The 23090-nt window shown below is 38.1% G+C and overlaps 1 protein-coding gene across 5 annotated transcripts in view; it reads right to left on the bottom strand.

Annotated features, from left to right (window-relative positions):
* ZMYM2 (zinc finger MYM-type containing 2) overlaps window positions 1-23090 on the bottom strand; it is a 124770-nt gene that overhangs the window by 24725 nt on the left and 76955 nt on the right. For all 5 annotated transcript variants that reach the window (XM_081126698.1, XM_081126697.1, XM_081126696.1 and 2 more), the window contains 8 exons: window positions 23018-23052; window positions 15352-15481; window positions 14541-14656; window positions 12629-12800; window positions 10521-10646; window positions 9628-9722; window positions 7954-8122; window positions 7608-7759 (listed from right to left, as the gene is read on the bottom strand). In XM_081126698.1, coding sequence (XP_080982824.1) covers window positions 7608-7759; window positions 7954-8122; window positions 9628-9722; window positions 10521-10646; window positions 12629-12800; window positions 14541-14656; window positions 15352-15481; window positions 23018-23052 — 995 coding nt within the window. The remainder of the gene's footprint in view (window positions 1-7607; window positions 7760-7953; window positions 8123-9627; window positions 9723-10520; window positions 10647-12628; window positions 12801-14540; window positions 14657-15351; window positions 15482-23017; window positions 23053-23090) is intronic.

Raw genomic sequence — 23090 nt, 5'->3', positions numbered from 1 at the left:
CATATGTCTTGATAAGTGGTCCCAGGCCTGGAACTAGTGGCAGCCTGCATTGGCTCATAGCTTGGCCTCTCCTGAACTCCTCCAAGCCCAGCACGAGTAGCAGCTAACTACAGTTTGCTGTGTAGCTCATGCTGGGTGGCCCTGGGCAAGGGACAAGCAGAGGCTGACTTTGTACCTCCCGGGAGGCCCCAGAGACAGTGCACATGTTGGTCAGACCAGATCACACTGGATTACACAACTCTATCACATCCATGAGTAACACATTCAAGGGGCGGACTCAATGAACACAAAAGTCTCACAGAAGTAAATCCTGCTCCATAGGGGTGTCTCCAGCACAGCAGTTCTTTGACTGTAGTTGCAGTTGGTCCCCACAGCTGATTGGTCTGCAGGTCAGTTCCTCCCAGTGAGACCAAAAGCAACCAAGGCTCAACTACAACAGGACAGGGCACACAGCCCACACAGGGGAGCACCTCAGGTGATTGTGGAGGCTGAGCCACTGGACCCTGCATGACATCTACTACACAAAGCCACTCTACAAATCCTGGAGACATAGCAGCTTTACCTAATACATAGAAACAAACACCTGGCCCAGCTGGGCGTGGCTCAGCAGTTGAGCGTCGACCTGGGATCCAGGCAATCGGGGTTCGATTCCCGGTCAGGGCACATGCCTGGGTTGCGGGCTTGATCAGTGACTCTCTCCTCATTGATGTTTCTATCTCTCTCTCTCTCTCTCTCCTTTCCTCTCTCTGAAATCAATAAAGATATATTAAAAAATTAATTAAAAAAAACCAAAAAAAACACAACACCTGGAAGCAGCCAAAATGTGGAGGCAAAGAAACATGCCACAAAGGAAAGAACAGAGGAAATCTCCAGAGAAGGAACTAAATGAAATAGAGCCAAGCAAGCTACTAGATAGAGTTCAAAATAATGGTTATAAGGATGCTCAAAGATCTTAGTAAGACTATTAAGGAAACTAGTGTGATCATCAATGATGTAATAAAGTACCAATCAGAAATGAAGGCTACATGAACTGAAACGAAGAATTATTTACAGGGAATCAACAGTAGAGTAGAGGACGCTGAGAATCAAATCAGCAATTTGGAATATGAGGAAACAAAAAACACCCAACCAGAAGACCAAAAAGAAAAAAGAATCCAGAATTATGAAGATAGCATAAGGAGTCTCCAGGACAACTTCAAGAGGCCCAACATTCGTATTATAGGGATGCCAGAAGGAGAAGAAAGAGAGAAAGAAATTGAAAATCTATTTGAAAAAATAATGACAGAAAACTTCCCCTACCTGGGGAAAGAAATAGACTTACAAGTCCAGGAAGCACAGAAAGTCCCAAACAAGAGGAACCCAAAGAGGCCCACAGCAAGACACATCATAATTAAAATGCCAAAGGTTAAAGATAAAGAGAGAATCTTAAAAACAGCAAGAGAAAAGCAATTAGTTACCTACAAGGGAGCACCCATATGACTGTCAGCTGATTTCTCAATAGAAACTTTGCAGGCCAGAAAGGAGTGGCAAGAAATATTCAAAGTGAACAAAAGCAAGAACCTACAACCAAGATTACTCTACTCAGCAAAGCTATCATCTAGAACGAAGGTCAGATAAAGAGCTTCACAGATAAGAAAAAGCTAAAGGAGTTCATCACCACCAGACCAGTATTACATGAAATGTTGAAGGGTCTTCTTTAAGAAGCTAATGAACAAAAGAATCTGACAAACTAAATAGATCCAGATACACTGAAGCATGCAACAGATGGTCATGTCTCAGAGGAAAGAGGAAAGGGGAGTGGAGGGTAGAAAGAGATTAACCAAAGAAGTTATATGCATAACCCATGGACACAGACAATAATGGGTTGAAGGTCTGGGGAGGGGGTGGGAGTGAGGTGGAGAGGGTTAATGGGGGGAAAAATGGGATACCTGTAATACTTTCAACAATAAAGATAAATTTTTTAAAAAATTCTAAGAAAAAAAGAATCACCTACTAGAACTAATTGTGAATTGGTACATACAGAATAAGATAAATATACAAAAATCAATTGTATTCCTATATGCAAATTATACCAGAGGAAATAACAGAGCAAAAATTATATTACTATTGATAGGAACTAAGTAAACTAGAGATAAGTAGGGCAGAGAACCTCCATTTTATTGTCTTTCTCTTATTATTCTTTGATTTAAAGTTATATTATGTAGATATTAGTTTTTAAGCTTAATTTGAAAAGAAGCCATTTGAAAAGAAAATTTTATACAAAACACTAGAACATATCATAAACTAGAGAATTAAAACAAGAATAACAGGTTGGAACTCAATGTCTCTCCTTCCTTCTAAGTTAACATGGCAGAAGTTTATTGTTTTTTCTTTTTTTATATGTGTTTTTTTTTTATTTCAGAGAGAGGAAGGGAAAGGGGGAGAAAGAAAGAGAAACATCAATGATGACAGGGATCATCGATTGGCTGCCTCCTGCATGCCCCCTTCTGGGGATTGAACTTGTACCTGGGCATGTGCCCGGACTGGGAATCGAACCTAGATCTCCTGGATCATAGGTTGATGCTCAACCACTGAGCTATGCCAGCCAGGCTCTATTGCTTTCTCAACAATTCTCAAATTGGTTGAAATAGGCTTCCTGTCGAGAAGGCACATAGGTTATCTCAGTACTTGCATCCTACCACAATCACGTCAAAATTACAACTAAACTTCAGAACCACCATCATTGAGAACCACCTGAAAACTAACTGAACAGAAATCCTATACCTAAGGATATAAAGCAGCAGCTACTGTGAGACTGATAGGAGGGGCAGAGACTCCAAACAGGCTGGTCCCATAGCAGTTAAAAATCAGAAGGGATATCTCAGCTACAGATGTCCCCTGTGAGTAAGGAGTCCCAGCCCCACACCACGGCCCCCAGCCCAGGGTTCCAGTGCCAAGAGAAATCCCTACGTTTGGCTGTGGAAACCAGCTGGGATTGTGGCTAAGTGAAAGAGAGGGCTCCTGGAGTCTCAGGCGGTCCCCTTAATGGGCCCAGGCAAGGACTTAGACTCACTGGTTCTGAGCTCCAGCACTGGGGGAGCAGCTGGAAAGGCACATCAGGGACATACAAGGAGGAAATGAATTTTCTGGCTTCAGTATGAAGGGTCAGCTTTCTCCCAGACAGAAGTGCTGGCAGAGATCATTTTTCCTGTACTGAGCCCTTCCCCCACAGAGCCAGCAAGCTGGCACCATACCTGAGTCTCCAACAACCTGACTAACTTCGACCCACCCAGGGGGTTCCCCGAGACCCCACCCCACCCAACTTTCAGACCCACCCAAGTTGTTTCCAGTGGCTTTTCCATACAAACGCCTGTCTTGGCTTATGCTGCAGACTTTCCTAAAATCTCTACAAGATTCACAAACCTCCAACAAGTAGCATCTGGCTTTGGCATGCCTTGAACCTCTTGGTAAGTGGCCCCAGGCCCAGAACTACTGATAGCTGGCCTCAGTTCACAGCTTGGCCCCTTCTGGGCACCTCCAAGCCTAACACAAGTAGCAGCCAGATGCAGACTGCCTTGCAATTCATGTGTGGTGACTCCGGGAAGGACACAGGTCGCAGCTGATTTTGACCTGCACTTCCTGGGAGGCCCTCTAGGTGGCCAGCTTCAGAGCACCAGACAATCACATCACTAGCAACACACTCAACAGGTGAACCAATCAGGCACCAGAACCCTGCAAGTGATACATGAGGTAGACCTCTGCACAGAAGCTCCTCCAGTGAGGTCACAACCAGTCCTCTAAGCCAACTGGCCTGGAGGTAAATCCCTTCCAATGATGTGCCAAAAGCATCAAGGCTCAACAGAAGGGTGCACACAGTCCACACTGGGTAGTACCTGGAATGCCCAGATCAGGTGACCGGGAAGTCTATGCCACTAAACCCTACAGGCAGTTACTATATAAGGCCATTCTACCAAGACTGGGAGACACAGCAACTCCACCTAATTCATAAAAACACAGAGGGGCAGCTAAAATGAGGAGACAGAGAAACACGTCCCAAAGGAAAGAACAGAATAAAACTCCAGGAAAAGAACTAAATTAAATGGAGGCAAACAATCTACCAGATGCAGAATTCAAAACACTGGTTATAAGGGTGCTCAGTGATCTCAGCGAGAGCTTCAACAAAGAGATAGGAAACACAAAAATGGAGACAAAAACTTAAAAAAGAAACAGTCAAAATTAAAGGATACACTAACTGAAATGAATAAATTACAGGGAATCAACAATACAGTAGAAGAAGCAGAGAATCAAATCAGCAATTTGGAATAAAAGGAAACAGAAAACATCCAATCTGTAGAGCAAAAAGAAAAAAGAATCCAAAAAAATATGAGGATAGTGTAATGAGCCTCTGAGACAACTTCAAGCACACCAACATTTGCATCATGGCCCCCCATAAAGACAAAAGAAAGCAAGAAATCAAAGATCTATTTGAAAAATAATGATGGAAAACTTCCCTAACCAGGTGAAGGAAATATACATACAAGTTCAAGAAGTACAGTCTCAAAGAGACCCACACCAAGACACATCATAATTAAAACGCCAAAGGTTAAGAACAAAAAAAGGTCTTAAAAGTAGCAAGAGAAAAGCAAGTAGTTACCTACAAGCGAGCTCCCATGAGGCTGTCAGCTGATTTCTCAACAGAAACTTTGCAAACCAGAAGGCACTGGCACAAAATATTCAGAGTAATGAAAAGCAAGGACCTACAACCAAGATTACTCTACCCAGCAAAGCTATAATTTAAAATCGAAGGACAGATAAAGAGCTTCCAAGATTAAAAAAAAAAAGCTAAAAGAGTTCATCATCACCAAATCAGTATTTCAAGAAATGTTAAAGGGTCTGGTCTTATTTAAGAAGACCAAGAAAGAATAAAAATATGAATAATAAAATGGCAATAAATACATACCTATCAACAATTACTTTAAATTCAAATGGATTAAATGCTTTAATACAAAGACACAGGGTAGCTGAATGGATAACAAAGCAAGACCTCTGCACATGCTGTCTACATGAGACTCACTTCAGATCAAAAGAAACACACACAGACTGAAAAAAAGGGATGGAAAAAGACATTTCATAAAAATGAAAACAAACAAAAAGTACTGTGGTAGCAATAGTTATACCACACAAAATAGACTTTAAAACAAAGGCTATAAAAAGAGGCAAAGAAGAATCCACCAATTTGACTTCTGGGTATTTATCTGAAGAAACCTAAAACACTAAATTGAAAAGACGTATGCCCCATACATTCATTGCAGCATTATTCACAACAGCCAAGATAAAGAAGAGGTGCATATATACAATGAAATATGACTCAGTGATAAAAAAAGAAAAAAAAGGAATGAAATCTTGCTGTGTACAAAATGGATGAACCTACAGGGTATTATGCTAAGTGAAATAAGTCAGACAAAGACAAATGTCAGATGATTTCACTTCTATGTGGAATCTATAAAACAAAATAAACAGGAAGAACAGAAACAGACTCCATTTTATTTTTACTCTTAGATGCAGAGAGCATTTCAACAGTTACCAAAAGGGAGGGGGTCAGGGGGATAGGTAAGAAAGGTGAAGGGATTAAGAACTACAAATTGATAGTTCCAGAACAGTCATAGGGATATACAGTATAGCATAGGGAATATAGTCAATAATACTGTAACAACTATGTATGGTGTCAGAAAGGTACTATACTTATCAGGGTGATCACTCTGTAAATTATATAAATGTCTAATCACTATGTTATACACCTGAAACTAATATAATGTATGTCAACTGTAATTTAAAAATTATTTAAAATAAAAATGGTTGAACTACTTCTAAGATGATATAAATGTTCTACTTCTTAAAAATTACTTTAAATAAGTATACACACACAATAAAAAGCAGGAGAAACCTGGATATATAGGTCTACTGTGTAATAGTCACAGCAATCATCCAGGTCAGTGAGTACAGACTATATGGACAGCATGGTACAGACACAAAGATGTAATACCCACGTCCTGTCTGCTCCCAAGGAAAATTATATGTAATAACTTTTTCTGACACCAGAGGATTGAGATGCTTTCACCTATACCTGTTAGCATATTTACAAATGCTATTCCTACTCTATTTTACTATGAAACATAATAAAAGCAGAAGGGAAAATATATACAAAGGTCTAAAACTCTGTGCCAGAGCCACTGAAGCCAGATATGTTTCTTTAAAAAAAAAAAAATGGTTTTTTTGCATTTTTACAGAGGAAACACAGGGCATGTACATAACTACACAATACTCCTAGAACGGTTTAGGGAAGCACCCTATAACTTATTTAGAAACATCAACAATTCTACAGTGAATTCTACAGTTAATATTCTAATTAGAATTTTTTTTAAAGTATAACAAAAACAAGAGCATCACAACTCTTTGAGTCAGGTTTTACTGTCAAAGGAGTTTCCATGAAAATCTTGGTTCTCAGGTTTTGGGATTTTGGAATGGTGAACCTAGTATCACCATATAAACAAACATGAGGCTCAAAGTACCTGTAAATCTACAAAAGCAAGTAAGAAAAAACAAATCCTCTGATTTCTTTTAGATTGTTACTACAAAATATGTGATGGCCTTTGAACACACAGTAATGCACAGCACAGTAATGTACAACTATGTGCTACTTCCCCACGCTGCTTACATAATCTTGCGAAAATGTCTACCTTGAAGAGAATGGAAGTAAAATACAAATTAAGACAATTCTAATTTTCTTCAGTAACTTATTTCAGGATGCTGTTAGCAGCATAACATTAAAATTCAGGCCTATAAACAAAACCCTGCATAAGAAGATCTTCCATTATTTACCACATTTACAAACACACAGGATGTGAAATGAGGATCCTTTCTGACCTCTGGGCTCAAACCTGTACAATTTATTCAGAACCAGAAGTTACTGCCTACATCTGATATTCGAGTGTGCTATAGAAAATGGACTCACTCCAGATTCACAGACGTACAGTTGAAGTCTAAAACCCCTAAGGAATGATCTCATTTTATAAGATGATTCCAAAGAACTAATGAGTAGTTACACTATTTAACATATTAGAAACGCATGAGAATTGTATACTGAAACAGACCCACTATACGGAGAAGGCAGACATTTTCTGCTCACATGTATATCAGCATGAATCTATGCATATATGAATCATGCCTCATAGTGTTAATTCATTTACTTGCGACTGTAGGAAGGGAATGATGTCATCTTGATTATCATATATGGTAACAGACATAGAACTTTCTCAGGTGTAATACAGAAGATATGGGGGTTTCAAGTGGCCTGGTCTTTTTGGTTTTTGTAAAGTTTGGGAAGTTTCTGCTATCACATTACAGCAGAAACACCTAATTACAAAGAAGCTCAGAAAATCCTTTATAATATCCTAGTATTTTTTAATAGATTAAATTTCTTTTTTGTCTTTCTTGGTAAAGCAATGACTCATTCTTTTCCATAAAGCTATCTTTAATATTCTTAAAGCACAACATTTTTCTGTCCAAGAACTACCACAACAACCTTCCTTATTAACATTATATTCAAAAGTAGTGAACAAATTACTAACCTCTTGTATCCCAAGGCAAAGATAATAGATGCTGTCAGGAGCATAACTCTCTCCATTTGGCCGGCGGATCTCATTGACAAAATGGGCTAGTCCATAGTTTAGCTCAGCTGTGGTGTGAGACAGCAGATCCTCTTTTAACTTTACTGATTTAGCTAAAAAGAAATTAAAAAATCAGTAATTGCTATTTACTCTTAAGATTAAGAAACTCACTGAAATTAACTTATTCTAGGAAAGAACTTAAAAGTAAAATAAAGGCTACATTTATTTTTTACAAATTAAAAGTAGTTAATAACAAAAATCTTGCTTTTAAATAGGACATAGGGGAAAACAAAATCAGAACACTTACGAGATTGTAGCTCATCTAATACCAGAAGATCTTCATCAAGTTGCCTAGTTTTGACCCAGTGTTTCCATGCGTTTACACCATACGTGTATTTGAAAGGAAAGCTGCATTCTGAATTGTCAGAACTATCGTCATGAGACTGGTATCCTGATACAGCTTTTCTCTTGGCTCCCTATTAGTAAAACACCATTGTAAATCTTCTCTTATTTAAAGTCTGTACTATTTCATGACTTTTTGTAAGCCATCAATCAAAAAGTACAAATTAAAGAGAAATATATTCTTAGAATTGACTAGTATTCCTGAATCTGAGAATAGTTCCCTATAACATGCCTTGAAATATCTCCAGGAATGCCATATTTCTACATAAACCACTGTATACAATAAAATCTTACAAACTTCTGCTGTGAATCACTGATGAGAAAATAAATACATGACATAATAAACTAATAATCTGTAATAAAAGGATTTTAAATAATGTAAGAGAAAAATTGAAGAACTTCTCAAAAATTCCACTGTATAGGGAATGACCACTCAACTCCTTCTCACTTTCTTTTTCTTTCTTTTTTTTTTTTTTTTTTAAATATATCTTTATTGATTTCAGAGAGATGAAGGGAGAGGGGGAGAGAGAGATAGAAACATCAATAACGAGAGAGTCATTGAACGGCTGCCTCCTGCACACCCCCCACTGGGGACCAAGCCCACAACCCGGGCATGTGCCATGACTGGGAATCGAACCACGATCTCCTGTATCCATAGGTGGATGCTCAACCTCTGAGCCACGCCGGCCAGGCCCTTTTCACTTTCTTGATGGCACTGTTTGCTGTACAAATGTTTAAATTTTTATGTAATCCAATTCACCTTTTTTCCTTTTTTTCCTTATGCTTTTGGTGTTATAGCTAAGAAACTATGCCTAACCCTTGGTAATGAAGATTGAGGCCTATGTTTTCTTCTAAGAGTTTTATAATTTTAGTTCTTACATTCAGGTCTATGACCCATTCTGAGTTTATTTTTGTGGTGTCAGGTAGGACTCCAACTTCATTCTACTGCAGGGTACTCACTTCTTTTTCAGTTTCTTTCTTTTGGGGGAAATTTGTGAAAGTCATCTTTTCTTTTTCTTTTGACCTTACTTTATGTTGGAAATCAGGAATAAAGAAAGTTGATGGTAAAATATTTAAAACAATTACACTTGTTAATACAATTCGATGTGGTCTACCTGAATCAATTAAAGTCTCCAAGATGTCTTCCTATGTGTTGACATACTTAAATGAAACCAGATATAATCAACTGTGTACTCCAATCTCACTTATTAGTCTCATCAAAAATGATGGAAAAACCAGCTCCTTAGAAAATAGTCTCAATTCTTGTCAAAGAACTGAATTTATTTGCAACTATGTCAGCCTTTTATCTATGTCAACCGTTTATCAAGATAAAACTAAAAACAAAAACTAAGTGGCAATAATATTCACTCTTCTTCTATGAAGCTACAATTAAATCTGAGACATTTTTATTACCTAGAAATGAAGTTATAGAACTTTACCTCTTAAAATCTAGAAAACAAAATTTCTTCCCATCTTCCCAGGCACAAGTGAAGACCACTGTATCCTTACTCTAAAGCTGTATAGATATATTACTATACACAGATATTAACCAAATGCTAAAATACTATTAATTTTATACCTTTTTTTTAGATCGAGGTCTAGGCTGTTCCTCATATTCTTCTCCAAAAACAGGTGGCAATAAAAATTCGTTTTCCATATCAAGCTCCTCCGCAGCTGACAGACAAATCAGAACTTTTATTCCAAATGTAATAGCATAAGCTTATGTTACATGAACACAGCCAACAAAGAAATAACCACAGAACGTAAACAAGCACTTGTGCTTGGGGTGGAGAATAAATGATCTTCTGTACCTAACATGGCCTATGAGTTCTGATAAAACCTGTTTAGACTCTTTAAAAACATGTATAATGAATATCAACATGAAATTTTCATGTAAACCTGTATCAGAAAAATCAGTATAACCTGAAATTCAACTGTAAGATCTAAATGGTCTCAGTACAAATCTGTTTCAAGCTATTAAATCTTTTCTAAAATAAAATGCTTTATGTTCTATTCAAGATGCTTACCAATAGAGTAAGAAAAATAATGAAAATAGAACACATTTCTTTTATAACAAAAAACCTAAAAATACTTTTTTCCCTTTGAAGGTCCATTTAATTTCAAAAAGGTCGTAAGAAAAATACTATTGATATTTTATTTAAATTTTTTAAAAACACACAAAGACTTTTTTATCCTTTTCTCTGTCTTCAAAATTTTGTATAATTACTTCGAGAAAGTTTCTTTTTAAGGCTCTAAAAAATTCTTAAGTCCCTACAAAGCAATCCTATGTGTCATTTCAGAAGTCAACTGTTGAGTTTTACTTGGGTAAAAAAGAAAAGACAAATATAAACAGTAAAGGCAATAATGACACGCACACTAAATGCCTCATGATCATAACCACAGTTATGACTCCATAACTAAATTCCATAACCATAGGTCACATTAAAAGAATAAAATAGCATTTTTTAGTACCTCTGGGAAAATCTATTTCAATATCCAAGTCTGGTTCATATGGTACATCTGGCATGCTGGACTGTGTCTCTGGGTCAGAGTTCTTCAAGAGATCTGAACCAATTATGTCTGTCTCAATAATTACACCTGTAATCAATCCATACTGTCATTAGAAATCAAAACAAAAGACCTGAACGGTACCTACACCTGGCAAAAGAAAGTCAGTTAATTGTAAATGCAAAACAAGAATAAATACTTATATTAATATGTCACAAAAGGAAAAGGTATATAGCTATCTTGAAATTAACTACTGTAAACTTTATAACATTAGACAATTGTAAATACACAAAAATGTTTAATCCTGTAAGTTTTTGATCACCCCTCTTCAAAAATTAATAGGCATGCTTTGCTAGTAAAACATTTCTGATAGTTAGGTACTTCTAAAAGCAATTTCTTGTCAAAAGTAAACTAATGAGGGAGGCTAACTGCAATTTGCAACATTTTTCTTGAACTGTGGCCTAGGTTTTCCACATCATTCAATAAATACTTATATATAACTGTCTTCTAATATTTTGATCAGTTGCTTTTAAACATTTTTGTATTACAGCCCTCAGTAAGAAATGCATTGTATCTAGGTTAGGATGGTGATGGTGTTGTGTTACAGGATTCCAGGGCAAGAGGAATAGGGAAACTGAGTCAGGAAAGTTAAAACGAGGCCAAACAGTGTGGGCAATCTGCAGCCAGCTTATAAATAACAAGCCATTATATTCCCCAGCCAAGGACACTTGAGAGCAAATGGTTAAAAGCCTCTCTAAGGTGAGAATGCAGAAAAGGAGGGGGGAGGAGAAGGGCAGTTTTACTCCCTAAACAGAAAAGCCAGCACTCTCAAGGTTTGACAAGATAAAATTGCCAGGCGCTTCTCATGAATTCTGGGAAGGCCACAACAAAATAAAAAGGGACACTGAGAGTTAATCTGTATCAAAATATTCAGCAGAATTCTGAAACCTATAAACAGGAGGGTATATAACATCTCATACCCCCCACCCAACTCACTCTTCAGATTAGCTGAGAGCCTGTCTGCGCTTCATAAGCCAGATGTATAGATTTGCTTGCCTTGCTTCTTTAATAAAGGTGCATGCTTTAATTGCTTTAATAGAACTGGCTTAATCACAACGCAATCAAGGTCTCTCGTATAAATTTATATGAGAAGACAAGAATCAAGGTTGGGGACAGGCCCCTCCCGCTGACTCGGGGCTGTTCGATAACACCTCTTTGGTGTCTGTAAGAGGTGCCTCTAATAGTGGGAGACAGAATGACAGACAAGCATTCATGAAACACATAGGAAACAAAGGTTTCACAAAATATTATTCTTTCTATTAGGGAATTTATGCTGACTTTTTTGTGTTCACTTCATGAAAAATACATACATACATACATACATACATAAATACATAAATAAATAAAACACTGGTTTCAACCCACTAAATTAATTTTACAACTCCCTAAAAAAATGATTCAAAAATACTGTCACATCATAAAATACATAGAATTTAAAGTGTATCTATTGTACTCTAAAGGGATGTAGCTCATGGTTGAAACAGGACTCTGTTGTCACCAGAGGACTAACAGGAGGAATAAATATTCTAAGAGACAGAATCATGCACAACACACTCATCATGCTGTACCATTTGGCAACCATCGACCTAACAGAAGTTACAATAAACCCTGGTTTAGATCATGCAAATGACATGAGTATCATCAATAAAACAAAATTGGGGATAACTATTATAAAATAAGAGTCTGCATTATTATTAAAGCCTACTACAAATTAGTTTTGTGTCTAAGCTAGTCCATTAAAACAAGAATAATTTTGAGTTGATCATACAAGTCAAATCCTGTTACAATTCAAAAAGAGACTATACAAATTTCTTCTTGAAATTGGGATTCACATAAGAGAGCCCCTGGAAGATATGGCTTGGCTCTTTTAAAGTAAGATACACTTTCATTACAATACTTCCCCCACTCCTATATCAAGGATTAAAATGTGCTGGAACATACTAAAACAATTACAGCACTTAGTAAAAACCAAGGACACACTCATCCACAAGGTGTAACACAATGTAGCTCACTGTTGATGTTGGCAGCATTTGTTTTCCCCTCCTCTTCAGTCATCATGTCTGTTATTGTGAGCAACTCGGTATCAAGAGGATCTGAAGAAACTTTGCTTTTTAGCTCCTCAGCTGCAGCAGGGCTCTTCTCACTGCTGTCCATCCGGGCTGGCAGAAAAACAGGGACTGGCACCTAATTCAACGAAGTATTTAATGTTAGGTTTGCTCAACATTAAAAGGTATTTTTCTAGCCCTGGCCAGTATGGCTGTTGGTTGTGCGTCATCTCATGCACCAAAAGGTCACCCATTTGATTTCCAGTCAGGTCACATGCCTGGGTTGCAGGCTCAATCCCTAGTGGGGGGGTGTAGGAGGCAACCAACAGATGTTTTTCTTGCACATTGATGTTTCTCTCTCTCACCCTCTTCCTCCCTCTCTCTCTAAAATCAATTCAAAACAAGCCCGGCTGGCCATGGCTCAGCGGTTGAGTGTCGACCTAGGATCCAGGAGATCACGGTTCGATTCCCGGTCAGGGCACATGCCTGGGTTGCAGGCTCAATCCCCAGCTGGGGGCCTGAAGGAGGCAGCTGATCAATGACTCTCTCATCATTGATGTTCTATCTCTCTCTCTCTCTCTCCCTTCCTCTCTCTGAAATCAATAAAGATGTATTTTTTAAAAAATAAAATAAAATCAATTCAAAACAAAAATATATTTTTATAAAAGGTATTTTTATTTTTCTAAAGTAAAAATTACTCTGACACATGGTGTATTTTATCACTCCATATTGGATAAAAGCTTTGAAAAAACACATATCAAAGCTAAGAGATCAATGGTGACAAAGAAAGCCCAGAATACAAGCAGCTACATTTTGAAATAAAAATTAAAAAATAACTTTTGAGTTATCCTCAATGCAGCATTCCATGCAAAGGTTGTCAATCAGAATTGGCAAGAGTGATGAAATATATTTTTTATCTGTGGCCTGCTTGTCTGCAAAGTTCTGCATTAAAATTTGAAGATATATAGGTGAATAGGAAGCACTCTTTGCCCTCAAAGAATTCAGAGTACAGTTGAAAAGGTAGACATAAACCAGCAACAGTGATGCAATATGACTGATGTTATAACAGTAATATATGTAAAGTACTAGGGGAGTCTAGAAGCTAGAACCAGGTCCTCTGCTTGGGGAATAATGATAAGAAAAATATCTAAAATTTACTAAGTACCAGGCACCAAGTAATGCAGACATACTGACGGGGGGAGATGAAGGCACCCCTAACTCCTGCTCCTCCCACCATGTATATGTATACATGTTTTATGATATGATATATAAAATAAATAATATATATATAGCACATAGTAGCCACCTGGAAAAATCTTCATCAGTGTTCATGTTTGGGGTACAGGTTAATCTATTTTGGCAAACTGATATATTATTTTTTTAAACCACCAGCAATTTTAGAGCTGGAATAACACTACAGATAATTTATTTCTGCTTCTTAATTTTAATGTTAAAGAAACTAATAGCTGTCCCCAGGGAGCTACAATACAATAGCCAAGCCCTGACATAGAGTCCTAAGTACTGCAAGTGATTTAGAATAAAATACAATATGTGATACACAAATCTAGCCCATGACTTAGTTCTAAACCTTAAACAGCTTCACAAGTATTTTTTTCTAAAATGAACTCAAATATAAAATACAATGTACATAAAGCAGACAGAGACATCTGAACTTCACTCTCAAAGATGAGCATATACCAAATTCGACACAAACCCATCACCAACAGAGATTCAAGCACACACTTATACCTAAGTTAACTATTGAAGGCCAGCTCAACACCATTTGCTAACTTCACTGAAGCAGTAACTACAACAACACTGCTCTCCCACCCATGCCTCGTAAATCTCACAATGGAAAAGAAGTTGAAATCCAACTTACAGGAACAGGAACTGTAGTGGGAACGGGAATATTCTGGCTGTACATGTGCATAGGCACTGGGATATACACAGGCACAGGGATAGGCACTGGGACATACTCTGTCTTCCAATTGTCATCTGCAAATGCAACATGTGATGAGGAAGCTCGGTAACTAGCATTGACACAAAGCGTTCAATGTTAAAATAATGTGGAAACAAAGAAAAAGTGCCTCAATACCCATTTAAAAAAGTAGGTAATTAAAAACAACAAAACTGAATGTAGCTGTTCTAACTTACAAAAAGCACAAATTGAACTTAAGCACTTTTTTTTAAATAGAAACAAAACATCCTTTAAAAACAATATATAGTTCCTGACACCTTACGAATTCCCATCACCTCCCCCACAAACAAGTTTATTTAATCTAATAATTAGAATATACCTAAAATTTAAATTTGATGAAAATACATATTTTAATTATTTCATCTCATTCTGAGAAGGAAACAGCATTGCTATTATTATTGACCACACATAAGAGATGATGCTCAGAGGGAATACTATAACTTTAGTGGATCTTAGCCCCAAGAAAATATTTGCTAAGGCATTATTTCACTGGTGACATTAATTTGTATGTATCCTAGTCCTTTATCAAAGATTGATTTTCATGAATGATTTTAAATAAAGTTGTATTCTCAAGGTAATGTCTAAAATTAGGCAAAATCAACAGGAAATGACAGAGTAACAAATCTGTTCACAGCCTATTATTTGAGAAAACCATGAATTTCATTGAGGTATAAATATAAGGAAGTATATAAGTCAAATTCCCCAAAGTTACCTGTCTGACAAGATTTGGTCTGCATGTGAGGTTTACAATATGTAGCTTTTGTCATTGTTAAAGGTTTGCAAAGAACAGCTTTGTTCTTCATCTCTTTGTTAGGTGTTGGAGAAGGGGGTGGTGCCGAACCCTAGAGAGATGCAAAGAGAAACATTTTATTTTTACCTCTGATTTATTTTACTTCCTGGTGGACATGAATATCTGGTTTCTAGGGCCTGTAGAGGGAACATGGTAAGAGTGTAACCAAATTATGCTATTAATATTATATTTACCATAGTCTTACTCTGGTAGAATCAGTTAGAAGGAATCTATCCTGACCACTGGCAAAGCAGTATTAATTGGTCATTCTACATATCTGTGTTACCTTCAAAGGGTATCATCAGCATGTCTTTTAAAAACACAACACAATTCTCACTTTTAAGTACAAAGGGAGGTTAAGAGCCAGAATTTTGAAAATAATTTGGCTCTTTTAAATTTATTTGAGGAAGAAAAAAGTTCTTGCAGTTAGTGTGGTTATGTGATACTCTAGCTCCCTCTGTTGGAAAAATAGCTTATATATATGGTACTTTAAAAAGATAAGAAAAATGATGAAAAAAATTATCAAATATATTACCAAACTTTAAGTTATATATTTCCTGTGTCCCAATAAATGTAACTTTAGAAACTTATAGTCTCTCAAACTTTTTCATTATGTTCACTGTAGCATTATTCGCAACTGGAAAAAACACAAAATCGAAAACAAAACTGAAGCTGTGCAAAAGAGATTAAAGATAAGGTGCTCTCCATATCACCTACTGACAATGGGGAAAACTTACAGAATATACTCAGTTCTCATTACTTGGGTAGTTCCATTCTACACAGTCATCGTGAGTACTGAACCATTGCTCTAAAAGGAAATACAGGTATAGGTTCCTGCCAGCCTCTGGTCACATTTTCATCAACAGAGCAATCCATAACCTCGTTTCTGTTGAAACCCTTTATTTAATACATTTTTTTAAACTTATCTTTATTGTTGTTAAGTATTATAGATGTCCCCTATTTTTGAAATACATATTTCTTACAAATAATTATATGCAGCATTTCTTTATAATAGTACAATTATAGCATTGTTGTGTAATTGCTCCAGTGGTCATCAACTCACTCAAATATGTATGACACAGTACGCACATACTGTATAGTACTCATGCTCAGTAATGTGAACATACATGTACACTGTACAGTAATGTAAATCAGGTCCTAAAAACAGACTCAGCATTTAAACTTTTATAAGAACATTAGCACCTTACTGCTGGAAAAGTTGCAGGATGTATGCTGGGCAATGCATTGTGGGGTGAGACCTCTTGACCTTGGTACACCCCACAGACTTATTCGGCAGACAAAGAAGACATCAATGAGGGTGGCAGAGTGACATCTGGCAGTTCCACCTCAGAAGCTGGGTGCTGACAACTTAGCCTGTCAGCAATTTTCCCTCCCAAAATGGCTTCAAAATGTAACTAAACCTTGTCTGCTAGGCTTTTCACTTCACATCATTTGAGCATCTTAAAGTAAGGTGCAAACACAGTGGTACCTCAACTGGATGCTTTGCTCAAGCATAGGATCACACGCTACTGTGTCATTGACAACTTTTCCCAAGGCAGAATTCAATTCTGTTTTGGCTGCTTTTAGGAGTCTAAAGCTGACTTTCATCAATGAATCTGATGCCTTGTTTCACCATCTTGTCCACATCTTCATTAGTGGGCTCTACTGCCTTCTCTGTCAAAACTTCCTCCACATCTTCTTCCTTCATGTCCCCAAAGCCTTCTCCACTTATTTGTGTATGATAGGCATTGTTTTCTGTAACACCTTCAAAGACTCTGAAATTTTTACAGAGTCTGGTCAAACATTTCCCAACACAAAAGCCTGCTAATGATGTCCTGGGCTGTACCAACATAATCGATAATGTCACGTATGGTTATTCATTTCCAGAAGACCATCATGGTATTTTTTCCTTGTTGGCGTTGAGAGCCTCACAATCTCTCACGACATGGGCCTTGAAAACTTTCAATATGCCCTGATCAAGGAGTTGGATGAGAAACAGTGTTTGGGGGCATAAAAATAACTATACTGAGATGGACACTTTAGAGTTCTTCATAGCAAAAGATATTATCCAATAATAAAACCATGAAAGCAGGTTTTCATTATGGAGACAGTATTCAACTTCTAGGATAAAGCAGTTATAGAACCAATCTCAGAATCCAGAAAATATTTCAAGCTTTTTTGTACCACCTCCAGTGAATGGCAGACAATTCAGCTTTTCCTCTTTAGTGCCCATGGACTGTGTATGGGCTCTGTACACCATGAGGGGTTTGTGCTTAAAATTGTGCTTGGCATTGGAACACAATAGCACGGATGCACTGTCTCTGAATGATTTAAAGTCAGGAGCTTCGGTACCTCCCAGGGACGCCAACAGCAACCAAGGCTCAACTACAACAGGAAAGTGCACACAGCCCACACAGGGGAGCACCTAGAAGGCCCAGCTCAGGTGACTGGGGAGGCTGAGCCACTGGACCCTACAGGACACCTACTACACAAAGCCACTACAAATTCCAGGAGACATAGCAGCTCTACCTAATTCATAGAAACAAACACCTGGAAGCAGCCAAAATGCGGAGGCAAAGAAACACATCACAAAGGAAAGAACAGAAGAAATCTCTAGAAGAGGAACTAAATGAAATAGATCCAAGCAAGGTAACAGAGTTCAGAATTTTGGTTATAAGGATGTTTAAGCAGATGGTTAAGGAAATAACTGAGAAAATAGATAATATAATAAAGTACCAATTTGAAATGATGGCTACAGGAACTGAAAGGAAGAATAATTTACAGGGAATCAACAGTAGAGTAGAGGACGCTGAGAATCAAATCAGCAATTTGGAACATGAGGAAACAAAAAACAACCAACCAGAAGAGCAAAAAGAAAAAAGAATCTAGAAATATGAAAATAGTATAAGGAGCCTCTGGGACAACTTCAACAGGACCAACATTCATATTATTGGGGTGCCAGAAGAGGCAGAAAGAGACCAAGGAATTGAAAACCTATTTGAAAAAATAATTACAGAAAACTTCCCCTACCTGGGGAAAGAAATAGACTTTCAAGTCCAGGAAGCACAGAAGGTCCCAAAGAAGAGGAAACCAAAGAGGCCCACAGCAAGACACATCATAATTAAAATGCCAAAGGTTAAAGACAGAGAGAATCTTAAAAGCAGCAAGAGAAAAGCAATTAGTTACCTACAAGGGAGCACCCATACGACTGTCAGCTGATTTCTCAACAGAAACTTTGCAGGCCAGAAGGGAGTGGCAAGAAATATTCAAAGTGATGAAAAACATGGAACTACAACCAAGATTGTTCTATCCAGCAAAGCTATCATTTAGAATTGAAGGTCAAATAAAGAGCTTCACAGATACGAAAAAGCTGAAGGAGTTCATCACCACCAGACCAGCACTATAGGAAATGTTGAAGGGTTTTCTTTAAGAAGCTGCTAATGAACAAAAGAATCTGATGAACTAAATAGATCCAGAGACACTGAGACATGCAACAGACGATCATATTTCAGAGGAAAGAGGGAAGGGGGGTGGAGGGTGGGAAGAGATTAACCAAAGAAGTTATATGCACATATGCATAACCTATGGACACAGTCAATAACAGGGTGAAGGCCTGGGGAGGGGGTGGGAGCGAAGTGGAGGGGGTCATTTGGGGGGGGAATGGTATACCTGTAATACTCTCAACAATAAAGATAAATTTAAAAAGTAAAAAAATAAAAATAAAAATAAATAAAATAAAAATAAAGTCAGGAGCTTTGGAGACCACTTGTATTATACAGTTTCGTTTGCCAATGGCCTTATAAAATCAGCCAGTCTTACCAGTGTTGAAATCCTGCTTGTCCATATAACCCGTTTCCTGCATAACACATAACAGGTGTTCTCCCACAGCATCCTGACCTGCAGAACCCACCTCGCCTGCCAGTTTAACAGTTTTCACACCATAGGATCTTAAAATGTGTAAACCAGATAGCACTAGGCAAGATCAAGTTGACATCTTCCTGCCCTGGGTAACATGTGAGCTAAAGTTTCACAACAGAGCTGCTCACTATGCTTTTGAAATCAGGTGTAAGCTCATGAACCCAGTCATCACTATTCCACCTCTTCAACAGCTTCACCACACACCATAGACTTGACTTTTGCACTCAGAGCTGCGTCCTGTACAAACTGGTGAATTTCTTGTTCCTTTCTCTGGATGTACCATACTGTTGATTCATGAACACTGACCTCACAGCCAACTGACTGGAGCTCAACTAACATCACATGTATCTCCTCCAAAAGGCATATCACAGCCTTCTGGTGCATAGGACCAATAGACAACACTTCAGCACTATGCTCGAAGGAAATTTTAAACAAAAAGTATAAAAATACAAAAAAAACCCACAAAAAAAAACATGCACTATTCAGACTATGAAGAGAACACTGGTGGACTGTGAAATGAGAGAGAAAAGAAGGTAAAGGCTCGCCTTGTTCAACCTGGTGGGGGATGTGCCTCACGCGATTCACATTTTTCACCGCTCTGTAAATGTCTGCAAGTGACCTCAAAAGTGCCATGGGGCCTGGCCAGGCATGGCTCAGCGGTTGAGCGTCGACCTGGGATCCAGGCGATAGGGGTTCGATTCCCAGTCAGGGCACATGCCCAGGTTGTGGGCTCAATCAATGACTCTCTCATCATTGATGTTTCTATCTCTCTCTCCCCCTCTCCTTTCCTCTCTCTGAAATAAATAAAAATATATTAAAAAAAAAAAAAAAAAGTGCCATGGGTATTGATATAAGGTTACAAATAAACTGTGGAGTAGACAAATTCATAAAGAGCAATAATGAGGATCAACTGCACTTAAAAGACTTACTGTTGCCCTAGCTGGTTTGGCTCAGTGGTTAGCGCATCAGCCTGTGGACTGAAGGGTCTCAGGTTCTACTTCAGTCAAGGGGATGTACCTCAGTTGCAGGCTTGATCCCTGGTCCTGGCTGGGGTGCGTCAGGGAGGCAACCAGTTGATGTGTCTCTCGCATACTGATGTCTCTCTCTCTCTCTCTCTCTCTTTCTCTCTCTCTGAAGAGCAATGGAAAAAGTATCCTCCGGTGAGGATTAAAAAACTAAGACTTACTGTTTAAACAGTTTACCTGTGTATATTTAAAGGTCTAGAAGGGTATAAATTAAAAAACTGTTTATGATGGACATCTCACAAGTTACAAATAATGCATATGATCAAGAGGACTGGTACCAGTATGAGCTTATTCTAGATTCACTGGGATTTCAAACCACCTAAGTAATCAGATGTAAGAGTTCTAAACAAGGAGTTAGGCAACTTGGTTCTAACACTACTGTTGTACAGTTGTATAGTGTCAAGCAAGTCACTCAATCTCTTGTGCCTCAACTTCCTCAATTGCAAACAGTTACTGACTACATCCCATGCACTGGGTAACCTTGGTGTGAACTGGAAATACTCTAGCATCCCTACTTAAGAACAAGGGGTATAAAGTCATAGATGTACTAGATTATTCAATGGTTTGCCTATTATTCTGCAAATGTTGCAACATGTAAATGAAACTATGCCACCTGGTGAAAGACTACACTTGGTAATACTGCTTACTCTCTTCTGCTCGTCAATAAGCAGATCTACATCCATTTATAATGAATAATGAAGGACCCACTATGAAAATCATAATAAAAGCTACCATCTGTTGAGCATTTGCTATGTGTCAGGGACTATGTGCTATAGACAATGTTTGTGTTCCTAAAATTCATGTTAAAATCTAATCCCCAAGGTGATGGTTCCTGAAGGTATGATCTTTAGGTGGTGATTTGGTCATGAGAGCAGAGTCCACATGAATAGGATTAATGCCCTTATGAAAGAGATCAAATGTTAACAAAAAGCCTTTGTTTTTGCCCTGGCTGAGTGGCTCAGCTGGTTGGAGCACTATCCTATACACCAAGAGGGTGGGGATTCAATCCCATCAGGGCACATACCTAGGTTGTGGGTTCAATCCCTGGTCAGGGCACGTACAGGAGGCAACCAATCAATGTTCCTCTCTCACATGGATGTTTCTTTCTCTCTCACTCAAAATCAATAAAAAATAAAAAATAAAAGCCTTGGAGGGTGTGGCTCAGTTTGATGGGCATCATTCTGTGCACCAGAAGGTCACCAGAAGGATTCCCAGTCAGGGCACATGCCTGGGTTACAGGCTCAATCCCCAGTAGGGGGTGTGCAGGAGGCAGCCTATCAATGACTCTCATCATTGATGCTTCTATCTTCTATCTCTCTCTCCCTCTCCCTTCCTCTTTCTGAAATCAATAAAAACATTATTTTTTTAAAAGTATTTGTTCTTTATTAGACAAACTGCCTTTGAGAGGTGTCAGTACCCTAGGCAGGTACTATCTTCATCCCCATTTTACAAATAAGGAAATTCACACAAAGAACAGTGAAGTGACCTGCCCAAAACTATATAACTAAGCCCTCACCCTTTGAAGTTTATGAATGGGCAAGTAAAAGATTCCAAAAGCTTACAATGAAAAGATGGGAGAGGACTTTACAAGAGAAGGTAACAGCCACAATGAATTCTGACTTATCCTCTCCTGCTAGTAATGAGCTTCTGTCACAGAACAGGGTCCAAGTGCTGGTAAAAGGGGTTTCCTGAAGCCTTAGTCAAATCAAACACTTATTTGAAACGAGGTTGGGAAGTTGCCTAATAGCTGCACAAAGACAACAGAACAGGGAGTGATCACCTTTATGTTCCTTGGCATAAATCAAAGTGCCTGGTATTAAAATCAGATGATTCAGCCCTGGCCAGGTGACTTAATTCGTTGGAGAGTCTCCACATACACCAAAATGGTGGCAGGTTTGATTCCTGGTCAGGGCACATACCTAGGTTTCAAGTTCGATCCCCGGTCGGTGTGTGTGTGGGAGACAATGGATCGATGTTTTTCTCTCACATCTCTCCCCCCCTTCCTCTCTCTCAAATCAATAAAAACTCGCAAATCCTAGCTCCAACATAGATCTTCAAATCCTATGTCAGAAATAAATGCGCAAAGCCATTAATAATCAGGCCAAGCCCATCCTTTCACCCTTATTTCCCAGGATTCCACCAGAGGTCCCCTTTAAGCTTGGCCCTAATAAACAGTTTTACCAAATACACATGCCCTTGCACATTATCATTCCTCCTCCCTTTCATCCCAGTCTACCTTCTACTCAACTGTTTAGAAGCCTTCTCACAGCTGCCAGGAACACAAGCAATCATTTCAAATATCTTTAGCTACTATCTTAAAGATATATCTATTACAGGTGCTTCAGCTCAAATACACAAGGTCAGGAGAGGCCATAATTATTCACCTTTATAATCCTTAGCATGTATGAAGTACCTATTTTAGTATCAGGTAATTTAACTGAATATTTCAGTTGTCATATAAAAACATATTTTTTTTTAAAAAATTATGTGTTCTTTACCAGCCAAGCTGACTTTATAAGACGTTAGTACCCTAAGAAGGGGTTAGTACCAGAGTTATTACAATCAGATTAAATTGAACTGATTATTTTTTTATACCCCCACATTATAAAAATCAGTATTTAACACTTTACTTAAGCAATGCTTACCATCATTTTGGTTCGGGGTGTCTGACAACCCTGATCTAAAAAATAAAAACACAAACAAATTTAAAATGAGACA

Source organism: Miniopterus schreibersii (genome assembly GCF_964146895.1).
Source record: "Miniopterus schreibersii genome assembly, chromosome: 2".
Classification (NCBI taxonomy): Eukaryota; Metazoa; Chordata; class Mammalia; order Chiroptera; family Miniopteridae; genus Miniopterus; species Miniopterus schreibersii.
The sequence above is the reverse complement of the archived record's forward strand: the minus strand, read 5'-3'. Positions and strand labels throughout refer to the sequence as shown.